The sequence below is a fragment of the Aplidium turbinatum genome, chromosome 15 (genome assembly GCF_918807975.1).
Source record: "Aplidium turbinatum chromosome 15, kaAplTurb1.1, whole genome shotgun sequence".
In the NCBI taxonomy this organism is placed as follows: Eukaryota; Metazoa; Chordata; class Ascidiacea; order Aplousobranchia; family Polyclinidae; genus Aplidium; species Aplidium turbinatum.
In genome coordinates, this window is record NC_137486.1 from 9,050,112 (window position 1) to 9,070,115 (window position 20,004).

The following is a 20,004-nucleotide window of genomic DNA, read 5'->3' on the forward strand; positions in this document are numbered from 1 at the left end:
TTTTGTATGCGCGTACATCACTGCCTATAGCCTAATCACCAATAGGCTGTAGGCTAGCCTGTAGCTGTTCTACTGATTTTCCTAAAATAGTCTCGCGCAAATCATTTTTTGTTTTGCTAAATCGTTTGTCCAATGTCCGTCTATCTTGCACTCCACATCTTTTTCTACTGTAGCCCATAATTGCTTCGTTTGTAATGTGTTTTTATATGATAATTTTAGTAGGCTATTCTTATGTAGCACCAGAGTTGAAAAACAGGATTTATTTTGTGAATTTCTTTGCTGTTGGTCAAACTTTTACTTCCATATGACATAACTGGTTTGACATAGCAAGATAGCCTAATATTCTCAGTTTAAATTGCAAATCTACATTTCTTCTTAAAAACTCCTTGCATTTAAAAAATGAATGCTTTTTCTTGACCGATGCTTCTTTTTACATCATTGGTGCTTCTTTTATCTTGTAGCCTATAATGAGGAACCTTGGTTATATAAAGAGTTAGTGACCTGTTCGAACTGTTTCAGTTTATTGTTCTCCTTCCAGCTTTTGTTTTTTGATTCCTTTTTCTATCAACATTGTTGATAGTATTAAACAATAAATAAAATGAGTTTATAAAAATGATGTAGCCTAGTGTAGGAACTGCGTATGTCCGTAAATAATTATGGTGCGCTGTTTCGAAGGATCACCTCTACGAATCAATATGATGATCAGGGCCGTTGAAAGGATAATTTGGGCCCGGTACCAATAAAATTATCGGGCCCCTAACAGGGGTAGATCTACCAGGCCCACCCAGATTGACAGTGGGCCCACCCAAAATCAGATTCATGAAAAAACAACATGTTAATGTTTAACGCTAGAAGTAGAACAGCTAAGTGGCACGGAATTGTTTATTTCACAGCACTATTTCACAGCATGATATCACTTTAACATTTGTACCACTATACCACTTTAATTTTTGTATGCTGACCCGCCGTGGCATTATTGATGAAGGCCCACCAAGATATAGGCCCACTCATAAATTACCAGTGTTGTACGTTGACGGCGTCAACTTTTTGTTGACGCTGAGGCTAGCGCCGTCAGTTTATTTTTTAGTTGACGGAAGTGATAGCGCCGTCAACTATTTTGCCGATTTTAAGCGTCAAGCGCTATGCGTCATTTTTTGTTTTCATGGAAAATCTCGTTTCACTATGAGAGTTTCACAATGTATTCTGGCCAGCGCGACTCATCCGATTTACCGGCTTTCGCGTTGGTTGGAATGGCTCCCTGGAATACAAGCGGAAGAAGTTCGCCTAATGGTGATCACTCATATCGTGAGCAGTATCGAGAACGAGAGATCAGAGAGGGAAAGCGAAAAATCAATGAATTTCATCGCGGAGGTTGAAGAAACTTTATTTCAAGAGCTCTATGCCCCTGAAAAGAGCTATTTTTTTCATTGACGCGTACAACACTGTAAATTACGTTCTGAATCCGACACTGGCCCCTAATCAAGACACTTCTAAGAAAACAGTGCACTAGATCCAGAGAATATGGAGTGGTTTCTTCAAGTTCTAGGCCTCTTGAAAAGATTGCGGATACCTAAAATTATTCTAGGCCCAGGTCCAAAAGTACCGTACCTCTTGGACCCCCTGTTAACGCCCCTGATGATGATGATTTTGCGCGCTCAAGGAAAGAATTTAGAAGATTTATTGGGCCAATTATGACATAACAACAATTACATTGTTTGGTCATAACCAATTAATAAACAATTCATCATTACAAAAAGTTAACAAAATACAGTACGTACTAGAAGTCGAGCCTAGGCTAGGTCATCATAAATTACCAATGCTTATGAATTCGCTAATAGGTTAGGGTTCAATGTAAATTGCAAAAAAATGGCCTCACTGAGAAGCGTTTCAAAGCTGGGCAAAAAGATTATTTCAGCTCAGCTTAGATGGGCGAGTTCAAGGAAGATTAGCTCAAGCAGCAACCGTGGAACAGCAGATATCTCCTCGACTAAAAGTAAGAAAAATGTTTCTTGGTTAGATTTTTTACTGTTCATTTAAAGTTTTAAGCGATTCTTAATTTTGTCAATGAGCTTATGCATGTACAAATTTTTAGCGGAATAAACTTCTCTAATAAAGGTAAGTATTGTAGATGGTTTTACTACAAGGCTCAATTTAAAAGATATTAAAACTTTATTTGTTAAAATAAAAGTCACCTGAAACAAGGTTTGATTGTCCTAGCCGTAGCGATCGAAATACACAGGCCTGGTCAACGTGTATGGAAGCCTATGTAATTTCGATTTTGAACTCGAAGCTAAATTTTCTAGTTATCCCTTTGAAGTGATGGTTTAGAGCAGTGGTTCTCAACCGGGGTCCGCGGACCCCAAGGGGTCCGTGAAGCGATTTCCGGGGGTCCGCGAAAGTTTTTGAGTTTTCAACATGACGGATAAATTAAGAAATTTAAAAATTGTTTGTGCTTTGTTTATATATTAGCCTACAGTGATTCTTAAACTGTAAGTCGCAACGCACTGGTGCGTCGTTTGAAATTGCTAAGGACATTGCACAAAGGTTTGGTTTCTTAACTAAAATATCATATAAATTACTTAAACCTTTTAATAAGGCTATGTTGGCTATGTTCAACTAAATTCTTTTAAGACAACAGATTGTTGATCAATGATTAATTTAGAAATACAAACGTTAGTCAGCAGTCTATCACCACTCACAGTTTTGCAATGACTGTGATTATAACGAATTAATATTGATTTCAAATGAAAAAAGGGAGAAATTCTTTGTAACAGTCGCAAGTATTCTATTAACTTTTGATAAAAGTTATAGAAAAACATCAAATGAGCATATAGCTTACCGATGTTTGATCCTGTGTGCCAACATATAGCTCATAAGTCATAACATAATTTCGTCAATCTCATCAATCGTCAAGTGCGTTGCGAATTCAGCAAATTCTTTTCAGTGTGTTGCTTTGAAACTTATGTAACATATGATTCCATAAGGAAACGCGATATACCAACATTTCTAATTGAAATTTTTAGTGGTCCGCGACCGCTTCGAAGACACCAAAAGGGTCCACCAAGACAAAAAGGTTGAGAACCACTGGTTTAGAGAATCCAAATTGCCAAAGTGTGATCACCGAATCTCAATAGTCCGAGCCTAGACAGACAAGACTTGCTTTTTTAAGATTAATCAAAACAAATTATAATATTGGTCTTTGCAAATACTGAACTCTAGGTTCATTTGGCCTTTAATATTTTGAAAAAAATTCAAAACTATTTCTGGTAAAAATTAGACTCTTTTTTGCTTGTTATTTTGCTACTTTTTGTTTCATAACAGACTACTCTACAACGATGGTAAGCAACATCGCACCAAGCAGAAGACTGTTCACCCCAAATACGCTTAACGTCAGTGACCGTGTGAAACAAGCAATGATGGTGGTGGACCCTGGTTCAAGACATGCTGACTTTGTATATACAGTCGAGTGAGTTTGATTGTAAGCTGTATTTCTGTTGTCATTCATAAAATCAACATTTTAGGATAAAGTGTATTCAAAATTCAGCCTTAGTTTAATTTGAATGCAAAATTCTCTGTACTCATTTGGATTCGAAACAAAGCGAATTTCGTTTCGTTGCCTAAACTCGAAACAAGTAAATCGGAAGATCAAGGACCTAGGGTTTACATTACTGCGTAGTTTATGCAGTTGGGCATTGCAAAAGATATGTCCTTTTTTTCGTAGCCAGATATTGATAAGTTTACAAACATCCACTACCAGAATGAACTACACAGTTAATTTTGTTGACAGGCCCTGGCCTAGGCCATTGGTTTGAAACCCGTACAAGTATACCAAATTGAGAAGATAGAGCTTCAAAAAAACATATTCTCACTTTGAGAAGAATCGTCCCTTGCATCAATTCGGTGTTTTTTCAACCATACGAACTCAATATTCGTTTTTATCAGATTCGTTCGACAGGCAATGCTGCAGATTGCGAAGGTCAATGAAGACGATCATACTGTCATTACATTGGACGGTAGCGGTGCTTTTGCAACAGAAGCCACTTTACGCACGATGCTGAAGAATACCAAAGGAAAGGTAAAACTTTTTAAACTGCAAATCTCTGGAGTGAATCGTTTGCAAAATGAAACTAGAGCTTCGTCATTGCTTTAGAAATGTATTTAAATATACTGAACAGTGGCGCACGCAAAGCAGTAGGCTAGGGTTAATATTTCGATAATTTTTTATGACGAAATATTAACTGTATTCTCCCGTTTAAGTACACAACCCAACTGTCAAAGAAATCCTGATTCAAGTCTATCGGAAATTTTTTTATGTCAGTTTAGCAGCAGTGTACTATTGAACTATTTTTTTTCAACAACTTGCAGTCGCAGATGTAGCAGGTCTAAAACTCTGCATGACGTAATGCCACAACAAATAAAATACACAAGACACACATATACATGTAGACTTCACTATTTAAAGGATTTCTGACAACTTGCTCACTGGTGTTTGAACATATCCATTATCCATACATCGTCAACTGTTGCATACCTTGCACATTTTTGTGCTTCGCTTCCAGTGCTAGGCTACCCATTTTAGAATTTTTTTTTGTTGTTAAAAACTTTCAAATGAAGGCTATACTTCTCAAATTGCTGTAAGCATTTCCTGCTGCAGCTTGCTCATCTGGGAACAACAACTGATCCTCAAATGTCGAACGCTTTTTTGTAAAGGGGCTCAATTGGGTCGTTATTTGGGTGATAAGATAAGTAGGCGGTGGATGAGAAGCAGCTGTGACAAGAAGGGCAAGACTGGGTGGAGCAAAGTTATGGGAATGTGGGTAAATGCGGAATGAAAGAAAGTTTTTGTTAAAAATGAAGAAAAAAGTTTATAGAAGTTGTGTGCGACTGCTTTATTGTACGGTAAATAGCGAGACTTGGATACTTAAAGAGAGTGAACTGGCAATTTTGAGAGGAACAGAAAGGGCATTGGTGAGAGCAATGTTTGGGGGAAAGAAAAAGACTGAAGAACTGATGAATATGTTAGAAATGAAGGAGACTATTGACGAACTTGCATGGGCAATTGGAGTGAGATGGGATGGGCATATGCTGAGAGAGGAAGGAATAAGTTTCTTCGAAAAACATGACTTTGAAGGTAGATGGAAAGAGGAAACGGGGACGTCCAAAAGTAACATGGAACAAACAAGTGAAGAATGAGGCAGACAAGGTTGGTTTGAAGGATGAAGAGAAGGAGATGGAGAAGAAGTGAAGACAATCACTGGGTGGAGAGATTCGGCCATCCCCACAGGTGGAGGCAAGTTGGATGATGACGTTCAACCCTTTAAAAATGGCGTCGTTCTAAATGACACCTATGAAGTAAATTATTTACTTCATAGGTGTGCAATCGTCATTTTTGCCAGCCTCATCGTTTGATTCTTTGTAAGCGTTATCAGTTTTTCCACTTTGCATTGCAACTAGCACCTCATTAAAAATTTTCAAGATCATCCACGCATACTCTTCGTCGTTTTTGTCACCAACGTGGTCAAAATATATACATATATTTTTTTTTTATTCAATTGTAATATTCAAAGATTTGAGACTGTGCAAAAATCTCAGCCATCCATCAAGCCGACATCTTCAACTGTGCCACCATTCAAAGAGAATAATTCAGAATTTTTGCTGATTCCGTTATCAAATCCTATGCATGGTTGACCTAGTTTGCTGCATCCATCAGATGAGCAGAACTGCCATAGGCAACACCTGCTGCCTCTCTTGGTACCGTGAAACCTTACAACTTTGCCCAGATATCATGAGTTAGCTGACAATTATATGTTGTAAATTTTGTTGCAAAGGAGGTAATTCTTGTTGCAATGGCTTGTCTGGTTTGCAAAGACATGTGCTAAAGCATGCAACAACTTAAATTATCAGACGTAACCTTTTTCATTATTTTTTTTTGTTTTATTTTGTTGGGCAAAGTTGTCCCCAAAGTGGCAACTTTGCCCACAGCTAGTTTTTTGGCTATATTTTACACATTTAGTTGTGGATCAAGCAATTTTAACATGGTATTATACAACTTTGCCCACAAGCAGTGTTTTTAAAAATAACTTACAGTAGAAAAATAACTTTCTGCCCAATTGGTAGGGACTTTATACAATTGGTTACCCTCATGGTCGCGATTAGCCACACCAGGCTTAATGACCGTATATTGAAATCAACTTGTTTATTGAATAGAAGTTGCTAACATAAACAGTAAAGAAATATGAACAACTACTGAACGACAGTATCATCAATCATGCACCTTTCTGTTACACAGCGGCAACAGTGGATGTTACAAAAATGAATTTTTGGATACCAACAGCAAAACGATTACAATACATGTTTTACAGTTTGTGACAAATTACACTGAAAAGAAAATATTGTTTCGTCGATCAAAGATTGGTTCTGGAAGAACGCGAGATATGGCATCAAAGTCCACAAAGGTCTGATCCTTATTCAAGGGCCATGAGTACTTGTCACAAGAAAAATTGTATGGGGGCCTTAAGAATTTGACTTAAACTGAATTGGAAACTTTTCTTGTGATTTGGCCTGATACAATTTGCTATTGTCACCAGTTGTGTTTCGGGAGGTTGAACCAATATTAAATTCCACCACTACCCAATTAGACACCATTAATTCATCTTTGTTTGGTTTTGAAAGAGCTGCTGTTGTTTCCATGTCGGCATTGATATAGATTCCCGTATTTTTTCTGCACAACGTCGTCAGATGTCATATAGTGCCAAAATGTGGTAATTTGGAACGTCAACCTGGTAGACTGCACTAGTGATGGAGCCAGCTGTAGCTCTGGGACCAGAGCTGTGTGCAAGCTTAGGGAACGTTCAAATATTACGTAACGCTTTTTTTCCGAATTTTTGACCCCCCCTCTCCCATGTAACGCCAACGTAACGCTTTTTTCAATCCCCCCCTCCCCCATGTAACGCTTTTTCACTACAAAATCAGCACAAAAAACTACCATTCCGTACTCGAAAGCGTTACGTAACGTTTTGCTTGAAGCCCCTCCCCCCCGATGTGACGCTAACGTAACGCTTTGCATAAACCCCCCCCTCCCCCTCGAAGGCGTTACGTAATATTTGAACGTTCCCTTATCCTAAAAATTATAACTAAACAACAGAGAAAAAATCATAGCCATCAATCCCGCTTGTTTCTGCTGATTTAACACTTTGCTCCTCAAAGGGAGGCCAGATTTGGCCCCCCCCTCATATTTCCTTTGATTATTTGAAGCACAGTAACGCCATGCACTTGGTTTTTCTTGACTTTTCCTAAAATTGCCAGGCGGATCTGATGATATTAAATTTGATGCTAACAGTTGTGTAGTTTTCTTGTAAATTCAAGATTTTGGTGAATTTTTGCTATTTCTAGCTAACTTCCAGCAAAGCGTGAAATGGATTACATTGCGATAACAAGCCATAAGCTCATAATTGCTTCGTGCATCGATATGCGCGAGCAGAGAGAAACGTCCTCTTGTTTTCCTTTGTTTGGTTTGACCTCAATAATACAAAGCGCGTTATTTCTTACGCTACAAAAGAAAAGCCAGTGATCACAAAGCTGTTAATTAGAAAAAATAATAGCAAACGTTTTTTGCGTTATCAGCTCTACAAAGAAGAATAGCAATCCACGATCAAAATAGTAGGCTATGTAGGCCACAAACTATTCAAAACAGTTATTTCAAGTAGATAATATTCATTGACGAATAAAAAACGTTACAATAAGAAATCATGGGTAAAGGCACGAAAACCTGGTTTCGAAATAAACGTTTTATGGAAATACTCTCATTGACAAGCATTGCAATTGCGGAAATGTATGACTGCAAATGCTTTTGGGAGAAGCCGGAGAAATAGCGTTTTTGCAAACAGTAATTGTGAGATACACTCAAAATTATGAGATAGGCTCCATTTACACGTAGCAGCTAACTCGATGGCGTCCTTTCCCTGCTTTATGTCGCCTACTTTTTCTTATGTCCTGCATTATTGTTTCACCGTGCACTGTGTGTTGTTCCAAAGAGCGCAAAATAAAGATGATAATGCCTCATGTACATTACAAAATATTTTGTAATGTAGACAAGGCATAAAGTTAGGCGTCACATTAGACAAAAAACAAATCAGCTTTCTTGATCATTGATTCAACGTCTGAATACGTTGCGTCAATGTACAGAAAAAGAGGCCGGCTATTGTGAAGACCCGCCATTTATAAAGGATCCGATTATACCAAAAGTGAGACAAACTAGTGGATCAAAGAATGAATAAACAATGCTGAGGAAACTAAATCTAAGTGACGAACAATACCGATGTCTTCATTTATCTTGGAAAAATGCTGCCTAAACTTATCAACAAAAAATACAGTAAATAACGGCAAGGATCCCGAAAGCAGAATTTGCTCAACTTTGGCATGAATTTAGTCAGACATTTACAGTAATAATTCCACACATACAATAACGGGCTTTCAACGGCTGTAAGATACATAATAATCAACCTGGTTCTGGGCGGTTTGTGTAACAGCTTAGAGGAAGACACTACTTGAAATGATGCACCACTCAAAATATTTTCAATGAAGATTGAGTCTAAAAACCGATGTGGATTGTGCTTCACAATGACTTCAAGTTTAGGACAGAAAAGGCACAAAAATATCACGATGAAAATAAAGACCTTGTGGGAAATTTTCGAGAATCATAACACGATGCAAATACCAAAAACGCGTAGTTTGCATGCTGGTCTAAGCTGGCCGGCAACCACAAAGGTAGACAATACAGGCAGTTTATATTTCGATAACAGCGCAATAAACATTATAAATACGTAAACCGACAATTTTCTTTTACAAACATTTTACGTCTAATAGTAAATTTTTCCCAACAATTTTTTGTAAAGCGCTTGCAAACCACGGTTTTGTAAAATAGTTCATCATTATTATTTTTTACTTCTCGGATATTCTAAAACGTCATCAGCAAAATCACAAAAAAAAATTTATTACTTCAATGTAGTAGGCCTAAGAATTTTTTATAGAATTGTAGCCACGTTGTTTCAACAAAGAAGCCATTTTTTGGCAATATAAAGTTATAGAAAATAATTTGCAATCATGCAAATGTTTGGGAAGAATCTAGGAAGTCTTCTCACAATCTGGCACAAAATGATTATGTTTATTGTATTTCTGCAATATTTTTTACGACAAACTTTGAAGCTTCGTTATAATCATTTTTATCTTTGAAGTCAAAAGTTAATTTTTTTTTTGGCCAGAAACATAATCGCTGCCTTGCTGATGTTGTCGCCTTTACGCGTATTTTTTGTGCTTCAAACAATAAGAACCCAGTCAGCAATCCAGTCCTTTTACATTGATTCAACATTTGTAAACGTTAAATTTATGTAGATTTGCTGACTGTGGGTTATTTCACATTTCCTTTGTTTACGCATGTTCCTCAATTCACTGTTGTATTGTTTCGACGCTGGAGGACTAAAAATGTTATTTCAAATTCATTGACACAATCTTCAATAAAAAGTGAGCTTCGAACTTAGCTTTGTTGATGTAAATGCTGTATTTTTTGTGGATGTAATTTATGAGTCATGTTTAAAAACACCCGTAAGCGAAATGACTTATGATGTGGCCTGCATGATATTTGTGTTGCGACTTGACACAAATCCACAATTTCAAAAGCACCTAATTTGAACTTAGAAATTTCAGATAATTTCAACAACTTGTTCAATTGTCTTCTCTCTACTAAAAATATTCATACTACAAACTCAATTGTAGACATAAAATACACAAACGAAGATGTAAACAGCTATTCAAGCAGGCTAAGGTGTTACTTATGAGAAATTTGGTTCCATAAAACTAGAAGCTAGCCATGAGTTTCGGAATGCATTAGTTTAGGATAAAAATGTAAGACAACAAACGCAGTTTTGTTTTTTTTCAAATTCGTGTAACAATGTTACTCTGATTGTAACTATTTTAGAATCAGTGAGTAGCTTACAATAAGATTTGCTCGCAAGTCGTAAATTCTAATCAATGCAATGATTCGGCACACCGCACACACACTTCGTGCGTTCGATCGAGCTCTTTGTTATTCAGAAGTTTGCATGAAATCGGATTAGCACGGTAATTAAATAGCGGCAAGTTAAATCAAAATTGTCGTTTTTGGGTACTTTTGCAAAAATTGAAATATCAAGTTTAATATATAAAATTTTAAAATAATGACTTTTCAAACTTATAGACAAATGATTTGCTTTCACACCAGTGCAACTTCTGTTGAAATATCACCAGCGGATAACACGTAACAGCTGATTGAATTTGATCCAAAAATGGCCCCCCCTTGAGCAGTTAACTTCCAAAAAAACGTTGAAAAGCAAAGGGTTAAAAACTGCTAGCAATTAGAGATTTAGCTGAATAAGGTATCACCTCATATTCATGATGTTATTTTAACCAATCACAGCAATGTGTCTCTTAGTGACCTGTAATCAAGTTCATGACCTTAGGTACAAACTTTATAAAAGTTATATGCAAGAAATAGGCAGTTTGTGTTCGCTGGAGTGATCATGAGGAGTGGGCAAAGTTGTACCCAAAGCACAAAATAAGAGGTCACAACCACTAAAATGCCCAAAAAAATATCAAACTTCCTTGAATTTAATAAAAACTCATTAGCACATACTCATGAATAAATATAGAAGCTTTGCATATGGAAAACACTCTGCATGGATAAATGACCTTTGCCCCCCATGTGAAATTTCCGACACATAGTTTTTGCATTTTTTTCCCTTGTATTTTCATTTGGAATTAACTTAATGAAAATAATCTTACAAAGTTATTTTTTTCTGCTGAAACAATTGATAAAATATTCATATTTAACAATATCATCCATTAAACAAAACCAATAAATCATGAAAACCGCATTGTGGTTAGATATACAAGTCACAAATTTTGGGCAAAGTTGTCCACCCGGGCAAAGTTGTAAGGTTTCACGGTAACCCTTTTGTTGGCTCTTATTTGTGTATTGTTCAAAGTTTCGTTTAGCTCATAAGAGCTAAGAACATGTTTAAGATATAAGTAGGGTACCGGTAGCCGACACCGTTTTAGTGATGTTTTCATCTCATACAGTTGGGAAGGAAAAGTGCCACCGTGACGTAGTTTCTTTCAAACCAAAAAAAAACAGGTTGTCCATTAACAGAAGGGCCCGCGTTCTCTTCTCTCTTACATCAAAATAAAACAACTCCTCAAACTATTTCCAACATGTGTCGACATCCACTCACGCTTTACCTTGACTTAGATACTTTGCAGACTATTCTCGATTCCGTATAGGCCTACAAGCCAGAAACTTTAGTTTTCTAATGATCTAATCAATGCACATAAAATTTTATGTGTTCCTGTGATCTGCAGTAGCCTTTTGTCACTACAGTATAGGCTATCTACTTCAAAAGCTGAAAAAAAGCTAAGTACGCACAAGGCGACAAGATTCAACTGCCGTACCGTGCTTAAGTGGGAGATTACTGATAATAAACTAATAATCTATTGTTCTTTCTTAGCTTATTGTTATGGAAAACGGAATGTACGGAAGGCAGCTGGCCCACATGTGCAGGGCGAGTGGAATAAATGTGAAAGTTATTCCTATGAATATGAAAACTCTTCAAGACAGCATGCTGTCGATGAACGACGTCGGTGGCGTGATTGCTGTTCATTGCGAAACTTCATCAGGAGTCATTAATCCAATCAATGAGATTGGCATGATTGTAAAGAAATGTTTACCAGGTATTTTAGTAAACAACGAATCAAGTGAAGGTCTTACAAATGCAGTTGCATTTATACCTTTTTCTTTATAAAATAAATGTAAGTTATAGAGTTTACATTGTGTAAATAGAAAATAATAAAAACTTGTTTCAGACTGCCTGTACTTTGTCGATGCGATGATAAGCTTTGGAGCCATTGAGATCGATATGAAAAACATTGACTTTTTGATGAGCACGTCTTGTAACAGCTTGCAAGGCATTCCTGGCATTTCATTTGTCATTGCAAAGAAGAAGCAAATGGAAATGTAAGATATGAGCCTTAGACGTGAAAATCTTCACAGACTACAGTAGTCACAACAGTTTACGTGTGTTTTTGATCGATCACAATATTTTAGTGACCGGGTAAGCTACGCTGCCAAGAAGTGATATGTGAATGTCTGGCTGAAGGGTTGCTTTCATTTCTACGATTGTCAACTGCAAATCTATCATGTTAAAGATAACCTTCTTCTAGAAAACGAGAATTACAAAAAAATCGAAGTGCAACAGCATTATGTGTATTGAAGCTCCATGTTGCAAAACAAAACCGCTTATTAGTTATTGACAGGATTAATGATCACTACATAGTTAAAATAGCAATAAAAATGGTACGTTTACAATCAAGAACTTTTTTTATTTTATTGTCGTATGTTGATAATTAGGGAGAGTAATATCAACAGTGTTGTTCTGGTGCTCAATAGCCTCTGACCAAATTATCCTGACACTAACTCATTATTTTTAACATTTTTTATTTGCTGAAAAATTTTTAAACCTACAAGTTGTTTTGTTATACTAAACGTTATATTTCCAAAAAGTTTTGAAACTAAATCAAAGAACTTTGCTTGGACTAATTTCCAGTGTTCAGAAGTTTTTTTAAAACAATAGCTTATTGCTCAAATGTCTTCTACATCAAAAGCTGTTATTTTGTAGGATTATTGTGTATTTATTAAAGGGGGAGGTTGGAAAGACCACGAAGGATATTTTTGATTGCAAACCATCAATGCAGCTTAAATTAGTGCTTCGCAACCAGTGGGTCTCCAATATCAAGAAGTAGGAGAAAGTGGGAAAAGCGGAATATTGGAATTTTTCCACCAACGATTGTCACTTTAAGCAATGTCCGTATTATTCATATAGCGAAAGTGATATGGGATTTAGAAAAATTGTTCTGCTTTACCCCAATTTCCCGTCGATCTTACTTTATTTTGGCTTCATGCAAGCAAGGAATACCCTTCACTATAAGAGCGCGCCAACAAATTTTTCTTGGCTGTAGCTGTAACTAAAATCAAATTCTAAAAACAGCCTGAAAACGGACTTTCTTGATACTTTATTGCTTGTGAGCTTGTCTCCTCTCAAGCATCGACTTGATCTGCTAACATCCAATATGCCAGCTCAAGTTTTTCATAAACAATAAGTTGCATGAGGATTAAGGATATGAATGAATGTTTCCTTCTCGCATGTTTTGTTCGTTCGTTTGATCACAACATCTCATTGTGGGTCGCATAAAAAATGACAATAAAGCCTCGACGTAATTACCCAATTAAACGAACAGGTAGAATAGAATTTCAACTAATCAGAAGTTTGAGGTAGAACAGAGAAAAATCGCAAACCGTTCTGATAAAAAGTTAATTAAGTGAACGTTTTGCAGTAGCCAGCGTGACATTTCGATGACGTGGGTTCGATTCCCACCTCTGTCATAACTCTTCTTCTGTCATTACAAAAGTTCAAAACACGGATCGATTCTGGCTGAGCGTTAGAAGGGTCACAATTGGACGGTAGCCACTTAAACATGTTATGATTGGTTGACGGTGTCATTGGGTCTTACTCAGAATTGAAATGTTAAAGTGGCTACTCGTTTTTATATGCTTCTTATAAGGTAAAGAAAGACAAAACTTGCTTAATGATCTGAATTTTTTTTTTATTGAATCTACATATTGCAGTTGCTTCAGAGCTGTGAACTTTTCGTTCTAACATAGCTACAAAATATTTATTTTAGAAGTAAGAGTTTGTCTTTTTAAGTAAACTTCAAAAAAGTTGCGAATCAAAGTCATAAATTTAGGTACACAAACAATAAAGGAGATAGCTTGGTACTTGACATCGGGGCACAATTTGAAGAGCTGGAAAAGAGTGGGCAGTTCCGCTTTACACCACCAACCCATGTCATGATAGCTCTTAAAGAAGCATTGTTGGAGTATTCTGATGAAGGAGGAATGGACGGGCGTGTTAAAAGGTCAGTTTATATCGCTTTCTATTTTATTCATTGTCATAAACGTCTATCAAAAAATTATACTACGAGAGATGATGTTCTAGGCCAGAGGTCTGCAACCTTTTTCTAACAGCGGGCCAAAGCCAAACTTTGCATGGTCTAGGCGGGCCGTAGTCTACTAATACCAGTTTTGATAGATTCAGACTCATGAATTCAAGGCGTTGACGTAGTGCCTTCAGAATATCGGCTATTGTTGTAATACCCTTGACAGGATTCAGCTGAACTAATTGTACAACATCAAAATCTTTGTTTACTCCACGCACAAATATTACCATCTTAGCTATAGGTCTATCTGTCGTGTCTGTGCTCTCATCAATTGCTATTGAGAAAAACTGTAGATCTACAATAACTTTTTCGCTAGATTTTACGTTCTCAGATATCTCTTCTTTTCGTCGAGATAGGATTCTTGCTGAAAGATTAATATCTGAAAAGTAGTTTTTTCTTTTTTCTGGACATATGTTTTCAATAACCTCCATCATACATCTTTTGCCATATTCCCCATCAGTATACGATTTCTTGCCTTTTGCTATCACATTGTGCTACCTTGTGAAACAATTTTCTGATTCATTGGTTTTCCTTTCTTTTGTAACAGAGAAATTTTCTGTTTTAAGCTATTTGTGAGTAAATCAAGTTTATCTTTTCTTGTTTGACCCATTAACTTGGAAAAAAACAGTACGTTTTGTTACATTATGTGACAATTTTTTACCGGCTCGGCTCCAATTTACGATACGTCCGCCTCTGAGTCGTTGGCATGGGTCCGATACTCTGTCGGGTCATACCAAAGACTTTTCAAAAATGATAGCCTACTGAATCTAATTTCTGCTTGGCACTGAGCAATGGAATGGATTCGGATAATAATGTTTACTCAGTTGCGCCGCTATACGGCTGCATTGAAACTGTCTGCTTTGTAAAGCGCTATGAGGAGCAACGCGTTCTACGATAGATACAGCGCTATATAAAAACAAGTATTATTATCATTAGACTATGGCGCTTTATGTTGAATTCCTTTTTACAGAAAGGGAAACGCTGCAAATCAAAGACGTGAGCAGGTAGACACTTTAACATGCATATTCCCAACCCAACCACAAACCATTAACCAATCAGAAGCTACGCAGTTCATGACGTCATCAAGGTTGCGTTTAGAAAGAACAAAGGAAAAGCGCAAATTCTAGCTAAATTAAGTCATCACTTTGTCATCGGTTGACTTGGAGCAGAGGGTTAGGGAGGTGGTAGTCATTTCGTTGACGTGGGAATGCTGGAATGGTCACAATTGGACAGACAACGTAGCATCTGATTGGTTCGTGGTTGGATTGGATATCTGCATGTTAAAGTGCCTACCACGTGGGCATACCAAAATGATTAACGAAAAAGTATTTGTTTTCCCATTCGATTATAATATACCACTGGCAGGGCCATATAATGCTATAATTTGTAAAGGGGCTGCGGGCTGGATAATTTTTCTTGGCGGGCCGTATCCGGTCCGCGAGCCGTAGCTTGCCGACCCCTGTTCTAGGCAATGTTATTTCATTTTAGGCCTAAGAAATTTTGCTTCGAAACTACAATAGCCTATACGTAGTTTTACTCAGGCGAGAAATATCATTTTCACCAAATACTGTAATACTCATTATATGACGGCCTAATAGTTTTTAGAAACCAAAACGCTTCTAGGCCTACTATGTAAATAATGCAAAGTTTATGTGGTGTAACTAGATTTTAGCTTATAGGCTACCGTACCTGTATACTTTTACACAAAAAGCAAAATTTCTATACATGCTTTCTTAACGCAGGTACAAAGAAAACAGCAAGATTCTGAAAGAGGAAATGGCCAAGATGGGGTTCAAGCAACTTCACAAAGATGAAGACAACCCGCAAGGATATTTTATGACAACTTTCATGAATCCGAAAAACCCACTCTTTGTTTTTGAGGAGTTCTACAATAGATTATGCGATAAAGGCAATTTTTACTGGATTAGATTTTTACTTACAACAATGATCAATTCAGCTTATGTTATTTCTGTTGTTTGAAAAATCATATTATTCTGGCTTAGTTGTAACTTTTCGGCGTTAAAATTTCTGCTTTATGAGCTGCAGGCAGTAGCGTTGGCAGGAGGCCCTCAAATTATCCTTTCAACAGATCTGCCTGCAGGTTACGATAAAAGTTGTCATTTTAGTTGGCTTTGTTGAAATTTAAAATCTTATCATATTTTTCAGGTCACGTGATTTCTTCAAGTAGACTCAACCTGACCGATTCCTTTCGCATAGGAAACATTGGCGACATCTATCCAGACGACGTACGAGATTTGGTCGAGAGCATTCGCGAGGTTTGCCAGGAGATGAGAATTGAATTGCCGCTGCAGGAAGAGAATTTTTGAAAACACTTGCACTTTTGTACAACTTTAAATTAGATATCGATATTAATTTTGGTTACTGATTACTTTCTCTTCGCATTAAACAATAATGCAGCAGTAAATGTAACGCCTGACGATGTCAACTAAATGAAAATACCAAAGACATAGATTACATAAATGCGTATGGAAGGTGATTAAAATGCCACAGATATACATTATACTTGATAATTGTTTTGTTTGAAATTTTTAGGCTACTAAATAAAGATGTTAAAAGCAGAATACCCACAAGTCTGAACTACAGTATAATACAGAAGTGATGCTGGGTCGAGCTTGATTAAAGCGAGCACTTTTTGCTATAAATTTTATGAGTTTAGGTTTGTTTGAGTTGGTGAGTTAAGTCAAAGTTGAATTTAGTGAAACAGAAAGTTCTTATGAAGAGATTTTAATGTTACTATCGTTGCATGACACAGCCAAGAACGCTTTGCAAACAAACTGCAACGTCTATGATACCAAAAGCAGCATTGGCACTTTCGAGTAGACTTGTTCATACCAAATTATACAGTAGATTGTAAGTACGGTGGTTGTATACAGGGCTGTGGCGTCGAAAGAAATTTGGCCTGTCGGGGTCGTGTATTTTATGCCCTATTTCACAGGGCAGTGGAGTAGGAATTTTAACTTGTCCAGAGTCGGAGTCGGCCAGTTATAAACCGAGTAGTCGTATATATTTAGCCCGGCGCCACAGTTCTGGTTGTACACTATAACTTCTGCAGTCTACGGTTTAAACCAAAGTAGGGCCCAAAACATCCTGGAAAAGCATTTCTTTGTTCGTGGCCGTACGAACCAGGAAGTCACATCACCCTGTTCCCATTTTAAGGTAAAATTTTCAATGACACTTTTTACTTGACGGCCTTGATACAATTTCTTATTTGCACGTAATTGTTTGGCCTTCAGTAGAATTTTTGTTCGGTACTCTCATATTAAGTTGTTATTTTGGACATCACAAAATTTTGTTCATTAGCAATGCAACTCAGAGATCCCTGATGCAACTGCGTCGCTAGATTTGGAGAGTCACCAAAATCTGAAACCATATGCATCAGATCAATTCTTTGTGAAATTGCTCAAAATCAAGATCACGTAGTTGTCATGAAATCATTTTAATTTTGTTCATTTACAAAAGTATGTCATTTAGAATTGGGTAGCCACAAGACAAGAAATTAGATTATCTGATAAATCGTTTCTAGGAATTTTCCAAACTGACATGATCATGTATTTAACATGATGTAGTTGACTAAAACTCATCATCTAAATTCGGTTTTGTCCCCACTATTGGGGCTGGCCGAATCTTTCTTTGCACCGATTATCTTCACCACTTTTAACCATCTCGTTCTGTCCAATTGTTTCTTTCTTTTACAGTCCGACCACGTCTGCCTCCCCCTGTTTCCATGTTTTTTTAGACGTCCCTTTTTCCTATCCTCCTTCAAAGCCAATGTCCTGGAGGAAACTTTCTTGTTTCTCCCTAAACACTTGCTCAAATCATCTTACTCCATTTGCTCTTCCAAGTCGGTCAATAAAAGATTATTAACTTTTTGTTTATTTAGGCTACATAACTGTAGCCTATGGCAATGGACAGCAAGGCCAGGTAAAAAGTTAAAAAAAATAGTTATATTTCTAAAATGATGGCCTAGGCTTAAAAAAGCATGTCCTATTATGTTTTTGAACGGTTGCCCCCAACACTGCTCGTTCAATTTGAGGGAGTGTGAATCAGAGGGGCAAATCCACAATATTTGTACCGTAGCCTATAACTTGCGAACCGTCGGTAATAGAAACCTGATTTTCGAAAAGAATTGTTAAATATAGAAAACCGGTCACCTTCCTATCGTGAGGAAAAAATACAGATTAGATGACGATGATTGACTGGTAACTTTCATCATGCAATAAAACACATTTAGTTTCAGTTAACCTTTGTTAGGCTTTAATAAGCTGGTTGCAAACTTAATACTATTAAGCAATTGATTGAGTTTCGCTTTTAGCAGCATGATCGTTGCTTACTTCACAGTGTAGATTACAGTGTAATCTGTGTGAATTAATACTATTACTATGTGAATTATTACTATTGTAAATTAATACTATTACTATGTAACATAAAATGGAATGATAATAAATGATGCGGTCATACTAAACAGCATGCAGCGCTTCCTAGCCACTGCACTATACAGTGTGAGTAGCAGACTCGCGCAGCAATCAGCCAGCCACAAGCACAGTAAAGGAAACACAATAGCAATAATAATAACGCAATTTTACAACACATCATTAATCACTTAAATTTAAATTCGAGATGCCATTTTTGTATATAAATTTGATCGCAGTGGTAGTCCAGCACTACGTAAAATTCAGGAAAAAATACAGATGCAAAAATAAATAGGATAGTAATTTGTAGTAGGCTAACGTAGGTTATTTGAAAAGAAATACATTCCCAGTCAAGCTGGTGATTAGGAAAACCCAATTACAGATTCAAAGTATGCAATGCCTGGAAATTCTATAATCATGCAAACTGTATGACAAAGTTCAAATCACACCAAATTATCGTGTTGCACATCGCTGTTTCGGATATTGAATGCCTCGGTACAAGTAGGCTACGCCCGAATGGATAATGATCATAGAAAATCGATACAGATAAGCTAATGGCAACTTTCAGCATCTAACGAACTAGACGTACGTAACAGAAACAGTTTGGAATTAGCTCTCAATAATTTATCAAAAACAGTTGAAAAACTGTAAAGGCTACATTCGATAATAACTTGCAGGGCATTGCAACTCAGTTTCTCTTTCTACAAATTCTTTATTTACAAATTCCTGGCAATTTCAGTTACCTGAATTTTCCTGAATAATTTTGGAGAGGCAAAATGGTTCTCACACCAGCGACGTAGCCAGAAAGAAAGTTTTAGGAAAGAACAAACAAATGTTGAGGGGGGGAATATTTTAATGCATGAAATAAAATGGTTTAAATATGTAGCAACTCTTTGCTACTGACGTAGCTATAGGCTACTGCTTGCCGTTTCTGATTTACAAATAACGTCGCCGTTTGTTTTTCTTCAAATGTTGCAAAATAGCTTCTTTATAAAAGATTTTGTTAACTTCTCTTTTTATGGAAGGCACAATTAGCTGACAATCTCTCTGTGCGTTCATTTTTTGCCCAATTACTAAATTAGAAAAGCCCAATTACTAATTCAAAAGATGAAATGCTTAGAAATTTTATATCCAAAGAAAATGTAAGACCAAGTCTAAGTCCAAATTGTCATGTTACATCGGCATTGCGATTTCATAAAATTTCAAGCAGTTCATTTAATAGGCTAAAGTTGTTCAACTTAGAAATAACATTTTTATGCGGTTGCTGAGATACAAATAAACTTAGTCTACGAGCAGTGATAACAACAATTATAATGCAAATTATGAAGTGCATTAGAAAATAAATTTTATAGCAGCGACAAAATCGCGATATGCGACATGACAATTTGAACTTTGTCTTACGTTTACCTTGAATTTAAAAACCATAACTGTAGGGTAATATGATGTCATAAATACGTAATAAACAGCATTGTTTATCACAGCAGCAAACAAA

The 20,004-nt window shown here is 36.7% G+C and overlaps 1 protein-coding gene across 1 annotated transcript; it reads left to right on the forward strand.

Moving 5' to 3' along the window:
* Positions 1–1,779: 1,779 nt before the first annotated feature.
* LOC145784338 (2-aminoethylphosphonate--pyruvate transaminase-like) lies at positions 1,780–16,666 on the forward strand. The gene is made up of 8 exons (XM_082596138.1): positions 1,780–1,993; positions 3,322–3,466; positions 3,943–4,075; positions 11,538–11,760; positions 11,893–12,043; positions 13,831–14,001; positions 15,825–15,991; positions 16,249–16,666. The coding sequence occupies exons 1-8, from the start codon at positions 1,867–1,869 to the stop codon at positions 16,407–16,409; spliced, it is 1,278 nt and encodes a 425-aa protein (XP_082452264.1). The 5' UTR covers positions 1,780–1,866; the 3' UTR covers positions 16,410–16,666.
* The last annotated feature ends 3,338 nt before the right edge of the window (positions 16,667–20,004 follow it).